The 16,129-nt window shown below is 36.9% G+C and overlaps 4 protein-coding genes across 4 annotated transcripts in view; 2 read left to right on the top strand and 2 right to left on the bottom strand.

Annotated features, from left to right (window-relative positions):
• Klp67A (Kinesin-like protein at 67A) overlaps positions 1–3,606 on the bottom strand; it is a 22,142-nt gene extending 18,536 nt beyond the window's left edge. Inside the window, exons 1-3 of the mRNA XM_017610364.1 lie at positions 3,198–3,606; positions 2,425–3,133; positions 2,006–2,362 (exon numbers count right to left, since the gene is read on the bottom strand). Of these exons, the coding sequence (XP_017465853.1) occupies positions 2,006–2,362; positions 2,425–3,133; positions 3,198–3,499 (1,368 nt within the window). The 5' untranslated portion in view covers positions 3,500–3,606. The remainder of the gene's footprint in view (positions 1–2,005; positions 2,363–2,424; positions 3,134–3,197) is intronic.
• Positions 587–1,626, top strand: mRRF1 (mitochondrial ribosome recycling factor 1). Its single transcript, XM_017610373.1, has one exon. The coding sequence runs from the start codon at positions 701–703 to the stop codon at positions 1,502–1,504; it is 804 nt and encodes a 267-aa protein (XP_017465862.1). The 5' UTR covers positions 587–700; the 3' UTR covers positions 1,505–1,626.
• Positions 3,607–6,160: 2,554 nt separating the features above from the next.
• On the top strand, positions 6,161–9,471 carry LOC108358859 (protein FAM76A). The gene is made up of 6 exons (XM_017610360.1): positions 6,161–6,442; positions 6,703–6,767; positions 6,843–6,956; positions 7,381–7,474; positions 7,796–8,251; positions 8,310–9,471. The coding sequence occupies exons 1-6, from the start codon at positions 6,359–6,361 to the stop codon at positions 8,688–8,690; spliced, it is 1,194 nt and encodes a 397-aa protein (XP_017465849.1). The 5' UTR covers positions 6,161–6,358; the 3' UTR covers positions 8,691–9,471.
• On the bottom strand, positions 8,767–10,830 carry LOC108358860 (adrenodoxin-like protein, mitochondrial). The gene is made up of 4 exons (XM_017610362.1): positions 10,524–10,830; positions 10,417–10,468; positions 10,237–10,343; positions 8,767–10,185 (listed from the first exon to the last, which is right to left on the bottom strand). The coding sequence occupies exons 1-4, from the start codon at positions 10,621–10,623 to the stop codon at positions 9,941–9,943; spliced, it is 504 nt and encodes a 167-aa protein (XP_017465851.1). The 5' UTR covers positions 10,624–10,830; the 3' UTR covers positions 8,767–9,940.
• Positions 10,831–16,129: the final 5,299 nt, after the last annotated feature.

The raw sequence follows: 16,129 nt of genomic DNA, 5'->3' as shown, positions 1-16,129 counted from the left end.
AGGTGCAATCCCGTATTCCTCGGACTCGGACTAGTAAAACTGTCAAAAAATAAAAATTCGCTCAGAGCGAGAGAGTAACATTGAAAAGTACGGGATCGCTTCCTAGTAAAAAATTTTAACTTCTGCCAACTTCAACATAACCTCCAAATTTTGGTTGTAAATTTTTGCTTAGATTGTATGTAAACACACTCAGCTCACACATGTAAATAACCAAATATACTTTCAAATTCATTAGAATCCACTTAAACAAGTAATTAAATACTTTTCAACATGAATTAGCAGAGTGCACTTTTCTTTTGTTTACAATTTGGATGCTAAACACACTACAGCTGATCGTTTGACACATTTACCAGAATTTACCAGCGTAAAATTCTCGGACTAAAACTGGCAACTTCTGACAGGTATTTACTCTCTTTTGTGTCCTCTCAATAGTCAGAGAACCGAGTACGGGATCGATTTCCAGTAAAATCTGACTGATTCTGACTAGTCCGGCCTCGTGCGGGATCGCAACTAATAATAACTCCGGGTTGCGTAGATCTGACGATCTGGGAAAAGGCGGAAACGTCCGATGCATCGGTTTTATTCGATGTATCGAATAGCAAAGATCGATGTTTCCGATATATCGATGTACGTTTTACATCCCTAAAACTCTAATCTGAAATTAAATTTTAATAATATCGGTCTCTTCTACCTATTAACAATGTACACAAAAAAAGTTTTCCCGATTTTACGAAGCATATTGACACAAGACTTCCATTTGGCACATTTAAAATTTTTGCCTGGTTTCGCAACAACAAATGATGTTCAGCACATGCCCTCCATCCGCTTGCCCCCGCAGGGACAGCGAACCTCAATATGCTTTTCACAAATACGATGTTATGCAAAAAGCAAAGATAAAAAAAAGGAGAAAGGTAAAAAAATCCCCAAAGTTGAAATCAATGAAAGCCAACTCCGTGAAGTGCTAAACTTCGATGCGGTAAATGGACAAATGCAAAAGGCGGTGCAGCAAATGAAGGAAGATTTTATAAAACATTTGTCATTACGTTCTACTTCTGGAGCTATAGAAACTTTGCGTGTTCACATTGATGGGTCTGAACACGAATTGCAAGAACTTGCGCAAATTTCTCGGAAAAACCCTAAGACTATTGTGGTTAATATGATTGCGTTTCCTCAAACTATACCTGATGTATTAAAAGCAATTGATAGTAGTGGTATGAACCTTAATCCGCAACAAGATGGAACTACACTATTTATTCCTATACCAAAGGTGACAAAGGAACATCGAGAGAATCTAGCAAAAAACGCAAAGGCCCTCTTCATCAAGTATCGAGACGCTATACGGGATATACAAAATAATAACATAAAAAAACTAAAGAAGCAAACGGATATATCTAAAGATGATATTTTTGCTATCCAGACACAACTAACTGCTATTGCAGATAAATACGTGGAAGAAGCAGACAAATTATTAACAACAAAGCAAAAAGAGCTACTTGGCGAATGAACCGACCCGAGCGGGGCTTAGTATCCGCTACAACAACAATAACAACAACAGCTACTTTTCGAATCGTAAGCCAGGACTGAATAAAAATAAAAATGTAAATAAATATGTTTTTTAGACATTTTGTTAAGTACATACATATTCGCTGCCAATGAAGTTGGTCAGCAGATTTCGTTCAACTTTTGATTCAAGTTATCGCCTGTGAAAGAGTAATCCTGTTAATTCCCTATTGCTCTCTAATTTATGGGCGTTTTGGTTTTTATGGCACAAATGTAGGCATCAAGTGCTTATGCCGACTCTGCAGATGGCTTAGAGCAATTTATTATTATTATTTTTTGTCGGAAATAGAATTTGGTTCTATAACTAGGATATTATTAGAACTTGAGAACTCCGCTACAGCATTTAATCAAAAAGCAAAAATACGTAATCATGAAATTCTTTAGTATAACTCAACAATGTTAAAATGTCGTTATAATTTTTGTGATGGAATTTGAACGAACTCACCTGTTCTATATTATCTGAATTCCTTTCAAGTAGCTTATTGAAAGCTATATTTTCTTTCTTTAACTTTTCACGGAAATTTAGAGTTTTTATTTTGCTCTGATTTCCAATAACGTATTCTTGTGTCTTAATGACGGACGCATACACCGCATCAATCTTGCTGTACCAAGTCTTCAATTCACTTTCGTTGTAGGATCGAGTAGCTTCTGAAGCCTTTTCAAGTTGGGAAACTTTAGTTTTGAGCCGTTCATTTTCACCCATAAGTTCTGTCACCTTTTTTATATAGAAATCTTTTGGCATATTTGACTTAAGAACATTCTGCTTCAATGTTGTACGAATCTTCTTCGCCCGACTGGCATACTAAAAATATAGATGTATACCATTTAAATGTGCATAAACAATAATATAACAGAAATAGTTACTTTTAACGTATTGTAGGTGTCTTCATAAGTCAACGAACTCATCGAAACGTTAGCGACCATTAAAGTTTGACAATTTCCTCCGAGGGAATCCTTAAGAATACGAGTCAAATTTGAATCGCGGTAGGGAATATGTTTCATTCCATCTGCCAACTTGTTTATACAGTTTCCCAGCGCCAATAAACTTTTATTAATACTTGCACCTTCCTTGAAACGAACACCAATACCTTTTGTACTGGCAGCTCGTTCGCTTCCCGCTAAATCGATCATTGATAATTTAACTGTTCGCTTAGTTCCGGTTTTTCGGTCCGTCATTCGAATATGCACTTGGAATATAGCATGCGAACGTGAACTTTCTGCATTGGCATCTGTCGGATGTTGGGTGCGATTTGAGTTACCTTGCGTCAGAAGTTGTAGAAGCTCATCGGCGCTATAAATTGGCTTTAAGACAAGTCCACTAACAACAACTCCATTCGAATCCTCTCGTAGTTTTAATGGCCCAGTTTTGGTCAAAAGGTTCATTACTAATTCGTTGTATACCTCCAAATAACTTACACCTACATCAAACTTATGAGTCGCACTTTGGGCTTGGATTTTTTCAAATAATTCGCGCATAGTTAGGTATGTTAGGCCTGGGCAAGAGTCATTGCCTAACATTGTAAAAGTTTTCCCTGCTCCAGTGGCACCATATACAAATACCGAACAGTTATACCTACCAAGCATTAATACGCATTTTTAATTGAACTTAAATCATTTACAGAAGTTTATATACTAACCCGTTGAGAACAGAAGCAACTAAAGGAGAAGTGCATTGCTCAAAAATTTGTTGATTAGTTGTTCCTGGGTCAAATACACTATCAAAGTCCATACTAATTTTTTTGTTCACTCGTTTTGTAATGTCGCGGTAGTTTTGCTTCATTCCTTGGAAAAAGAACTCATCATCTTCTTCATCTGGATCAAAAAGGAGCGTGCTATTGTCCAACACTTTGACAATTTGACGCTGATTCTGTTCCAACTCCCTTCGATTGTACGGTCGCACGCGCACAACCACTTTTATATTGGTTTGCTCTCCTGACATTTAATAGATTTTTTTTGGTTATGAGATTATTAATTAATTTCAAAATAAGATAAGATTTCCTTATAGCGGCTTGTTTTTGAGTGGCAAATTCGCTTTCTGCCGCAAGTTTGAAAATCCAACTGTTTTGATGAAACAGAAGGTTGGCAGCATTGATTTACCTTTTGCACCAATGCTGCCACATATTTATAACAAACTGCTAATGAATGTTAAAAGCGTGGTTAGACGTAGCAATGCAAGCGCTTTTTCTACGAATTGTGGGAACATGTGCAGACACGTATATTTTCGAAAAAAAAAACATAAACTCGTAAAGTCTTAAACTATGTAAAACTCGTAAGTTTACGAGGCATTTATGAAACCACCCTCTTTGCGAAAAGGTGTAAATAAGTGCGTAAAGTGACTGTTGGACAGATCAACCAGGATTTTGTGAAGCGAATTTGTTTCGTAGAATTTTCCATAACATCTCGCCATCTTATCTCTATCACTCTTGGCAAAAATACAATCAAATATTCCGAAAATTAGTAGAAAACTTAAGTCGATATAGTTAGTGGATGAAATTCATTCATTTTATTCGCGTATAATTTTTTTCATTCATTTTTATTATTTTATCATACATTTTAGTATACAAATTTCGGCCACTCGACAACACTGAAGTTTACGAGGTCGTTTGCGCATCGAATTAGCCTCGTAAATAGAGCTCCATATAAATTTTTACAGTTCTTTTACGAGGCTCGTAAATTTACGAGGATTACGAGGTTTTTACGAGTGTAAGGGTAGACCCCTAGTGGATCCATATTGATGGATTAATGGATCGCGCACGAATGCTACATGTTCAATATTTATCGGCTAAGTATTTGCATAATTTTTGTGCTGAAAGCTTATTATGACGCAGGAAAGTATTTTTATTTTGTACGTATAATTTACAGATTATGCATTCCACAATTATTTTAAAATTTCCAATGTTAATTAAAATTTGTTTTGAAAGATTTTAAGCCCAGAGAGCGAAGGCAGAGCCGATGTTCGCATTATGAGAGTGAAAGCTTTACTGACGAAATGTATGGGTCACGTTTTGAAAGTGCTACACGTTCAATATTTACTGACGGTATTGCGATCCGCGATCCAAATTTAAAATTTTTTAGAAATTTTGCGATATGGATCACGATCCATCAATACTGCATGGTACACCGTCAATAAATATCGCGATACTTGGATCACGTCAATAAATACTGACCATGTGACTGGGCACAATATCAAAATGATGTGTTTGTTGTATAAAAGGTGAATTCATATTACAACAAACACATAATTTTGTCATTAAGGGCCTGTGCCAATCGGTAACTTTTTTCTCCGTGGTGAGACGGGGTGGAAAAATTTGCTATGGTGTACAAATAAATTGAATTTTGCTGTGCCAAATGCAGAGTAAAATTTTGACAGTTGAAAAACCAAACAAACGCTCGTGCGAAAGCTTTATTTTTGTGTGTTGCTGAAATTCTTAAAATTTATATTTATTTTATAATTTGCAAGTAACGTACGCTTTTTTNTAAGCTGTCAAAATTTTACCTAGCCCGCTAGGTAAAATTTTGACGTTCGTATTCACCACGAGAAGTGTCAAATTTTTACTTTGAACCGTCAAAATTTTCTATTTTCTATCAATTGCCACAGGGCCTAAGAAGTACCGCGACGAAAATCTAAATTCGCCATCAACACCCATGAACGAAAGACACAAGATCACGCCTTCCCAAAATAAAGAAAGTTATTTTATAGCTGTTGAAATTTCGACGCCATCTTTGTTGTAAGAAGTAAACAAAAAAAAAACGCGTAATTGTTGAACGCATGAATAATCATTTTTATTATGCAAATTCTTCTATAAATCATGTCGTTAAGTTAAATTATTCTTTACCTTATGTGTGCACACGTTGTCACAAGCGAAAGTTAAGAAAATTGCAGTAAAAAGCCACCACCAAATAATAAGCAACGAACAAATGTAAACAAACGACTAATGTCAAAGTCGCCCAACTTTTTTCCTAAATGAGATTATAACGGGCTACTAAGAAGAAGGCGTGATCTTGTATTTTTGGTTCATGATCAACACCACCTTGTATAAATTCGCCTTGCGTTTAACTTTTGCGTTCAACTCACTCAGGGTTGCACGAAAAAAAAGTTGAATGCCGTTGGCTGGCGACCAACTCTGTTGAAAGCAAGGCGCATCCATACAAGGTGGTGTTGATTGCATATAAGTAAAAGTCCCGTGTATTTTGTTATTGCTTTTTGGTACAGGAGGATGTCAAAACGAAAGGGAATAGGAGATAATTTTCATCATTTTCTTTTGTTGACATCCTAAAGTTGCGCCGCTTCGTCTTGGATGACATTCTCCTGTACTAGTGTAGAGACAAAAATATCCAACCAGCTGATCAATCAACACCACCTTGTATTGATTCACCTTGGTTGAAAGCGATTAGTTGAAAGGCCGTTCAACAAAGTAGAATGCAAAGTTGAACAAATCAGAGGCCCTTTTATGGCGAATATTTTCATAATTTTTTATATTTTGCTATTTTTAACAATTAATTTTATTTTTTCGTGCAACCCTGCGTGAGTTCAATGCAAAAGTTGCCTAAAAAATCGCCTTGTGCGAAAGCCCTATAAAATTAAATGAAATCGGGAGCAACGGCAACACTGCAGTCATTCAATCAAACTGTACGCCATTTTTATTTTACTTGGAATCGCATTGTCAAGAAATTTGGCAATTTGCGTCCTTTTTGAGAGTGGAATTATATCAAAGCAACTTTGCCGAAGACTAGGCCCGTGCAACTTACGTTGAAAATATATACATATTAGAAGGAAGGGTTATTGTAGCGATAAATTATGAGTTCTGTTTTGTTTGCTTGCTCCAAATGTTTTTCGCGACATCCATTCGAGGAATTGTCTGCGGGCCAACAGCTATGCAAGGTAAAAAAAGAACATTTTGCAATGACAAAACAAAAAATTAACAAATATGTTTTAAGTACTAAGTATAAATTTATTCGAAATCTGACGCCAAAGTTGGTATTCCTCACGCCTTCCAAAGCAACTGCGCAGTTTTGCGAAAAATATTTAGGAGAAAGTAGCATTTTTTATTTGTATATAAATACATATATACAAAACATCTATATGTTAAAGTAAATTGGTGAGAATTATTCAGACGTGTTAAAATCTAATATTTTTTTCAGAATTGCCGGGGAAGTAGCTCAATTGTGAAATGTACTTATTGTCGAACCGAATTCCAACCAACAACGTAAGTAGCTAATTGGCGCCATAACATTGTAAATTGTTCCTCACAAATGCATATGCGATGTTTTTCAATTTCTAGAAAGTCCCAGAGTGCCTGTAAGAAATGTGAGCACTGCCTCAACAAGTATGGCAAACCCAACGCCTGTGAATGCTGCAAGATCGTAGCGGCGTTCGGAAGCTCTAAATGCATAAGGTCAGTATTTAATAAGCATTATTTGCCAGTCGAATAATACAACTTATTTTAAGTAAAGCTTTATAAGATATCAGTCAATAAGGGATGCACAAAATACAAAGTGATTTTGGGTTTGATGCATGCCAGTGTTTCTTTTCAATATAAACGTCTTGTTCAGGTATATTTAGTTGTAAAAATTTAATTAAATTTCCTAAATTGTAAAATCATTTCACTTATGTAGGTATACCTTCTCTCATATTGTACGTTCGGCAATTTACCAACGAAAATTCGTTAGCTGTTGAATGTTTATTAAATATTGTAGTCTATAAGTAGAATATTGAAAACCCCTTTAAAATTGCAACGTTTATGAACGCAAACATTTCTTCTTTTTTTCCTGTTCCATAAATTTTCCTGTACCTTGCCTGTAAAATGCAATGAATGATAGATGTGCAACGTACGAAGCAAAATACGGCCCACCAATACAATGTGATGAATGCAAGCAGCGATGTGCTTTCGATAAGCGCGACGAGAACAAAAAGGTTAGACAAGCAATGACAAAGGCTTAAAATTGTTAATACATGCCTATATGTACAAATAATATCGTTTAAAAAGTACACTTAATCCAAAGCTTATAAACTTTAATTAAAAGTTTTATGCACATGTGTCACTATCATTATTTTGACTATAACTACGGGCCAAAGCCTTTTACTTAAAATCTAGGCTATACGTATAAGCAAAATGTACAAGAGTTTGTGTAGAAATGTGTGCGTTCGTAAACTAATGCTAAAATGTACTTATAGTTTTGTAGCCTTAAGCGCACAGTTTTGTAAAACCTAGCTTATGAAAGTATTTTCTCACAGATTAACGGCAAATTGCTTTGTTGGCTGTGCACAAATTCGTTTAAGCGGGCTCTCTTAAAAGCTCAACAGGACGGCAGAATATCAGCGAAAAAACGACCACATGAAAAAATACACAGAGATAGTTCGACGAATTCGGCAAAAAAATCATCCCGACCATCTGCAGATGTAAAAGGAAGCAGTGGCGGTGCTGGGGGAGGAAGTAGTGCAGCTATCGCTTCTTCAGGCGGAGATCTGCCCGACAAAGTGTCACGCACTGGATCTGGAGGAAGCGGCGGAAATGGCAGTGGTAATGGATCTGGAATCGGACTGGGCTCTATAGCGGCCCCAGCAGTTATCACAATTGATCCAAATTCCGCTGATCATGTAGTGGCTATGACTAACTTAAAAGAACGTATTGCCAGTCTGGAAAAACGCCTTCAGCAAAAGGACAAAGAATTACTTGAAAAAGACAAATTGGTAACACATTCACATTAAAAATAACATTCATATTAACTTTCTGAAGCTTTACTTGTAGTTAACAGAGCTAAAAGGCAAGAATTTCGAAAAAGAAATAGAAATGCGCAACAAATTGAAGGAAGTCGACAGATTGCATGAAATGAAAGTGGAGAATCTTAATCGAAAAGTTAGTAGTTTATTGAAAGAATTAGCATCTGTGAAGAAGAGCACAAAGAAGAATGGCACAAGTGGAGGTTCAAATGCCAAAGAGCGCCAGAGCGAACGTGAAAAACGAGAAAACCTTTCTCCAAAAGATGAACTTGTCGAAGAAGAGCAACAGCGAGAAAAGGAAATAAAAGAAGAGAAAACGGAAAAAGAAGATAGTAAGAGTGACGATGAACAAGATCAGGAAGAAAAAGGGAGTGTTGGATCTGGTTCGAATAGCCCATCTACAAATTGATTGTAACAAAACGATATGTTAGTTAAATTTTACAACAAAGTTTTACGAGTATATATGTTACCGGCCAAACTCGATCTTAGGACAAACTAGTTTTGCCTAGGCTAAACTAGATCAGGGGCCTTAGTATATTTGCGCGGAACATCTTTCCGCGTAGGCGGCCTTTGTGCGCGCTTCAAAAAAACTTGTTTCCGCGTTGGACGTTTAGCCTAGGAAAAACTTGTTTGCTCTTAAGACCGGGGTTTGGCCGGTAACATATACAAGGCTTTGACATCTATTCCACTCAATCGAGCTGTTTTACAGTTTCGGGAATAATCGTATCAGTTTTTGAAGAAATAACTAAAATAAGCTGTCTCAACGTTTTTCATTTAGGTAATGAAAATGTATCATACATAAGCCATGGATGTTGATTTTTGAAATTTTCGCCAGTAAAATATTTTCTGTAAGATTTTATATTTCTTTTGTTACCTAAATTGTAGTTTACTTTAATAGTTCTTTCGTATGATTAACACATTTAATAGTTTAAAGTTTATTCCTCCAAATAGTTTATATTCCGGCAGGTTCTGCAATTCACTTCGGAGACAATTTGAGTCAGGTTCGCTTTGAATTCAAATTGGCAGGGGTTGAGGTTCATTCAGGAGTGAATTGCAAAACCTGCCCGAATTTCATTTTTTTTTTTTTTGTAACGTGTGAGCTTTGTGGCACCATTTTTTTAGCAGATAACTTATTTAAGTGAAGTGGAAATCCCTTAAATTGAATAAAGAACATACAAAGAAAACTTGGATATTGACATAGCGTTAAAGTTTATTAGTTCCGTATATAGGGTGCGTTCAGACATGCATCAAGCCAAAACATCAGGCTTTTATTTCTATACTGCAATTGTTGGAAATGTCCAATACGCGCAACCACGGTTACATTGAGCGTTGGAACTTAGTTCTCTTAATAAGGAATTTCCATAAATTATAATTTAAAAATGAAAGAGACTGATGCTTTGTCTTGATGCATTTCTGAACACACCCATATTTGCGTGGATATTGCCTTTCTAAAATCATTGACGTAAAGCATCAGAATTTTCAACTTTTAAACTATATTTATAGAATATTTACCATATAATATAACGATGCTTTACAATAACGTTATTAGAAAAAAGCACAGATACATATGTATGTATGTGTACACATATGCTTTATCTTACAATACATTGAGTCATACATAAGATTTGCTTTGGTCTAATCTTTATGGTGGTCAAATGATCAATGCGGCTTCGGTTTGTGGCCATCCACATAGAAGTTTCTTGTCGCGTTTGGCAACTGTAATTCTATACCGTCCAGCTCTTTTGTTAAAACAATTTGACAGCCAAGTCGTGAGTTTTCTCTAAGGAATGGCGCCATATCTAGTAAGTCATCTTCTTTCTCTTGCGCTGCAGGTAAGTAGTCGTAATATTTTCCGATTACATAGACGTGACAAGTCGTACATGCCAATGATGCCTCACAAGCACCTTGAAAGAGATAAATAAATATGCTAAAACATTTTCACAGCCAGTACAAACCTTCCATCTCAATGCCGTGGCGGTGGGCCAAGTACAGTACATTATCTCCTACCTTTCCTTTGACTTCCGTTCGATTCCCATCTTTGTCAATATAAGTAACATTTACACTGTAAATTGTGCAATATATTTATTTAATTCTATACTTAAATTACTTTTTGAACTCATAGAAGTTTTGCGTACATTTCATCTTTCGATTTGGGATCTTGCCACTCGTATTCTCCATGAAGCATTTCTGGAATAAGGTGATACAAAGTTAGCGTTTCATGACCTGTTACATAAGAGTTTACTGTTTGTAGTGTGGATCCATCTTTGTACTGCTAAACGCTTATTCGAGTGTGTGTAATTAACTGGAGTATTCCTAAATTGTCGCAACAGTAAGCGGAGCATTTTAGATAATTTTGAGGTTATTGTAAACAGCTGACCAAACTGAATCTATAAGCTGTGTTTCACAACAGAAAACTATTCAAATTTTTTACTCGATTCTGCTGGAAAGCCTTTCTTAACACAAAAAAATTGCAGAAGTGCAAGAATGATCTTGCATCTTGATAGCTGTCGCAATTTAACACACAGCACTTCATTTTTAGTTTTTACGCAGTCTTCAACTGATTTTTCACTTATAATTCAAATTTCTCTTTCGCTGATTTGTAAACAAAGGTTTATTTACAAGTTACCACAACTGTCAAAATCGGCAAAACCAAAGTAGCGGTACCACTGACGGCGCCACCTGTACATATGTATATGAGTGATGAGGGCACTGCTCAATCGAGTAAACTTTGCCGACCATAAAGGTCTGATTATGCATACTTCGCATAACTTCGCACTACCTTTTGTACCAGTGCAATAAAAATGCAACTTAAGAAAACGTGAAGCAAAATCTAAACTCAACAGATTTCTAAGTTTTTGAATGCTCTGCTAATTTCTGGGTAATGGAATACAAACAAAATACGTGCGAAGTACATACGAAAATAATCGGATCATAACAGTAGCTACACACGACGAGCATATCCGCGCACATGCGCGGCTTGCGGGTCATGCTCGTCGTTTGTAGCGTGGTTTGCGAGCATCGCATTGGAAACAAAAACAACAACCTCACATTGTGTTGATGCTTGCAGTGTGCACATCGCGGATAAATGCATCCAAGCCATGTGCGTTAATTGAATTTTTGATAAATGAGGCTAAATTACTATATGTATATGTATGTNATTCTAGACTCAATTTCCGCAACTTAACGAAACTTGCGGAAATTGAGAGCGGTTAGAGAATCAGGCTTGCCAGCCTCTCGTTTTGGTATTTCTTAAAAAAAAAAAANGCTCGTCGTGTGTAGCTACTGTAAAAGCCTGGAAACACGCGAGACACTCAACTTGTTCACCAACAGCGTTGCCAGGTTCATGTTTTTAACGTCGTTTGGACGTTTGGGCGTTTTTTGTGTAAAAGATTACGTTTTTTAACTTCCCAGTAATTTTTCTCTATGCACAATATATTCAATGTATAGCGTACTATTTGCTTGTAGAGTAAGTACTTATGCTCACACTTTCGGCAGATTTAGAAATTTAGAATCTTGAAATTTAGAAATTTAGAATCTGATCTTGAATTATTTTCTTAATAATCTTTACAAGCTTTGTTTTTTGCAGCAGGTGCCTCAAAAGATATTTTCCTTTGGACACATATAATATACAAGAATGATAGAATAAAGAGATTGCGCTTTGCGCAGGTCCGTTACTCTTGTTTACAAATCAGCTGTTCGAGTGTTGACGTCATAATATAAAATTTTTGGTGGGAAGCGTATTGGTTTGCGAGGGAAACGTATTGGTTTGCGAGGAAAACGTATTGATTTGTGATATTTTTGTTAAAGTTATAAAATAAAAACGTTGTAAAATGAAGTGCGCAGTTGCGAAATGTGGAAAAACGGCGGCAGAGTGCAGTTTGTTTACTTTTCCTTCAGATCCAGAACTTAGGAAAAAGTGGATCCAGTTCTGCCGGCAAAGCAAGGATTTCCAATTTAAAACTTGCTATATTTGCATGCATCACTTTGCAAGTGAAGATTTTGAAAATAGTCTGCAGTTCGAAATGGGTAGGANCTCGTTTTGGTATTTCTTAAAAAAAAAAAATAAATGAAAGCAAACATTTTTGTTTGTATGATTTTTTTTTGATGGGGCATTTTAGGTGGTTAACTGTTAAACAGCTGAAAGAGAAAATACTAAAACAAAATATTTTCGGTATTACGGTAACTTAAATTAAGTTAAGTCTAGACTAACCGAGCTTTTAAATATGATGCAAACCAAGCGTGGGCGCATTTTTTTTTTTCTTGGACTAAGGATCCCGCGTTCAAAGGCTGGTTGTGTGAACACTTGAGGTTACAAGGCTTATTACAATGTTTGTAATTGCATATTAAGAGCCAAATCAGGAAGAGCTGATCTATTGCAACACGCACGCTCGCAAATCACTATATTCCTTCTTATCAGAAGGTTATTTAGCATTTCCGACAGCCAACGTCCCAACCAAACGTCTAAACAAAAAAAAAAAAAAAAATATGCAATGCAACTCCACATCGAACCCTTGCGAGCTCTCCATCATTCGTGTATTAAACCAAAGCCCCCGCAGTACTCCCCGAAGGGCCGTACCTCACTGAACAGACTGGAGTAGTGGTCCCCAGCCAGACTTGCTTGACCAGCTCGAGTCACGCAACCTACTAAACATAGCAGAATACACATGCTTAACCCCACAACTAGTAAGATCTGCCTTCTTCTTCTCNCCTTTGGACACATATAATATACAAGAATGATAGAATAAAGAGATTGCGCTTTGCGCAGGTCCGTTACTNGCAGAATACACATGCTTAACCCCACAACTAGTAAGATCTGCCTTCTTCTTCTCTTTACTTCCACACATTCACCAATTTCTACGGTTTACCACAAAAATTTACACCGTGTTTTCAACGTTTCTCTACCATTTTCAACAGTTTTCTCAACATTTTCATCCAGCTCGTCTCGCTCCTCTCACAAGACTTACTGATCTCATTCCACCCCGAGCTGTCCCTCCCGGAGTGAAAATCGGGTTTCAACCCTTGATCGAGTCACTTGACTCACCTCGTTCATTCTGCTCGTCCCGTTAACCTGACAGGTCTTACTGGCTTTACTGGGGAGCACTTTCCAGCCCGGGTGAACAATAGGCATGGAATTGCTCCTTTTCCGGTTTTCTACACCCGCTCGAGTAACTTGACAAGCCGCATTCTTCCTTGCAAATCTTACCAGCTGTACGATCTTACATGTGCATCTGGCCTGTATCGCGAGGAGATAATGGTGGTGGCTTAGCGTTCATCACGCACCACACCATGCAGAATCGTCTTATCGAAGCAGACATCGACCGCAAGGATACCACCCTAGAATGCCAGGGCATTGCTATTCGGTCAGGCGATGTTGAGCTCGAAATATTCAACGTATACATACCCCCTGTCCATGGGCGTAGCCAGGTAGGGGCTGGGGGGTGCTCGAGCCTCCCCCCTCCCCCCCTAACCATCAAATTTTCCTTATATATATAGAATAGTACCCTGAAATGCCAGCTTAATAGGGTTAAAATGCTCCCAATAAATCAGCATAACATAATGCTCAGCAAGCAGCTGTCTGTTTGGGTGGTCCGTCAGTGTCTCACAACCAGAAGGAGCCCCCGCCTAGGCACGCCAGGAGGCATCTGTACGAACTGGCGGCCGAAGTCCAGAGGTTCATGAAGCAGCCTCTGGACTCGTCAGCATTCCGACAGGCCCTGAACGGCATTCACAGGGACTCAGTCTCGAGTTATTTAGACTCTAGACCTGTGAATGCCGTTCTAGGCACACAAACACCGGACATTGACGTGACAGAGCTCCATCTGCCTCGGGAGACAAGAACTAATTATAGGCCTATTTCCAAACTTTCTACGGCATCGAAGCTGTTTGAATATATTATCAAACAAAAGTTGTATTTTGACGTAAGGCGTCACATATCTAATAACCAGCACGGTTTCATGACTGGCAGGTCAACCATCACTAATCTTGCTGTATTCACAGAATTTTGTTCGTCTGCTTTCGATGACAGATTCTAAGTCGATATAATCTATACCGACTTTTCTAAGGCTTTTGAAAAGGCAACCATTCAATTTTAATCCCCCAATTGCGCAGTTTTGGGTCTCATTCCATTTTTTTAAATGGATAAAGTCGTACCTTTCATGTCGTAAATGTGTAGTTGTGTTTGATAATGTTTCTTCCTATCCTTTTCTTGCCTCTTCTGGTGTCCCACAGGGCAGTATTCTGGGTCCATTACTCTTCATCATTTTTATTAATGATATATCTGATTTATTAAATATTATGTTACCAGGCTAGTCTGATCTATGTTTTTGTGCGAATAAAACTACATTATTCCACTTTCTGGCCCAACGTTTCGCTAAAACATTTTTACCATCTTCAGGGGCAATCCAGCTTTATTAAATCTGCCACAAACCAAAAATACAAAGGCACATTGTAATCAAAAATTAATGAATATAACATACCAAGGCACATTAAACAGGTAGTATCAGTAGAGCAAAAACAACATTTGCGTGTATTTTGTTGTTGCTTCTGGTATCGAAAGTGTCAAAAACTGTTATGAATTTTTTCTTCTAAATCAAAGCGTGTGAAATACAAAAAATTATAAAAAATAAAAAATTGAAATTGGAAAAAATAAAAATTGTTGCAACTTTTTTTCCTAGTAAATTTGTTTGCTTCTCGAAGCATTGATCCATCCTTTACAAGGGCCAGTAATCAGCGGTTGTGCTGCTGAGTTGGGCGAACGTTCCAAAAGCTGCTATTCAAACGCTTGTTTTATATGGAAAAAGGTTTCACATGCAAATGGATTTTAACAATTCAGAATTTTTGTGAGAAAAAATTAAAAATATTTGACATTTTCGAGGCCAAATAATTTGAAAATAAATCAAATCAGCTGCTCTACTGATACTACCTGTTCAATGTACCTTGTAACATACAAACATACATATACATATATGGAATTAAAAATTATATAAAAACAACAATTTGAGGACAAAAAACTCACAATGTTTAAGAACTTTGATTAACACCTAAATACAGCGCATCTGTACCATCTTTTGAGGTAGCTTTGTCAATACTAAAATAATAAACATTTTTATTTGTAATCATAAACAAGAAATGTAAGCGGTCGCAATGTTGTCCGTATCTTCTTTTCTGTTCATTGTATTTTTCCTTCTTTGCATTATCCTAAGGCTTTCTAGTGTATATCGGGTTGACTCCCTTCTTTATTTGTGTTTGCGAAATCAGCTGTGTCCACTTGTTATGATGTGTTGTGATAATGCTGTACTGCTTTTTTGTTTTCTTATATCTGCTTCATGTTCGCCTAGTCTAACACCTAAAGGCCGCTTAGTTGTCCCAATATGAACATTGAACGTTCACTTTTCTTTTTTCTTCTATGGAGGCAACATGAATTTCAGTTTGTTTACAAATAAAACATAAACAAAGTCAGCTGGTATGTCTTCTTCTTCCGGTTTTTGCAAGTAATGGCTAATTTCCTGTTCGTTTACCTTTTGCTTTTTCATCCCTTTTGGGAGAGAATTTTCGCTTACTCTCTTGATTTTGATTGTTGGCTGGTGTTGGCTAATTTTGTTATCGAACGCAACTTTTGTAAAATACAAATATTGAAAATAGCACTAAAGTCTCAGAAATGTAGGTATTTGGTAATTTTATTAGCCATATAAGATAAATACACATAAAATGATTGTTTAAAGCTGATTTGTTGATTACGGGCAGGAAATGTGTTTTTTTGCGTTCTTCACGCTCTGGGAACTTTTGACTCGTGTTGACACATTTTTGACACTTGTGAGAGAGTAACCTATTTTTAGGAAACAGCCCAGT

Source organism: Rhagoletis zephyria, unplaced genomic scaffold, assembly GCF_001687245.7.
Source record: "Rhagoletis zephyria isolate East Lansing unplaced genomic scaffold, Rhagoletis_zephyria_1.1 Rzeph_scaffold_00306, whole genome shotgun sequence".
Lineage (NCBI taxonomy): Eukaryota > Metazoa > Arthropoda > Insecta > Diptera > Tephritidae > Rhagoletis > Rhagoletis zephyria.
Note: the sequence above shows the minus strand (reverse complement) of the source record. Positions and strands in the feature narration are given on the sequence as shown.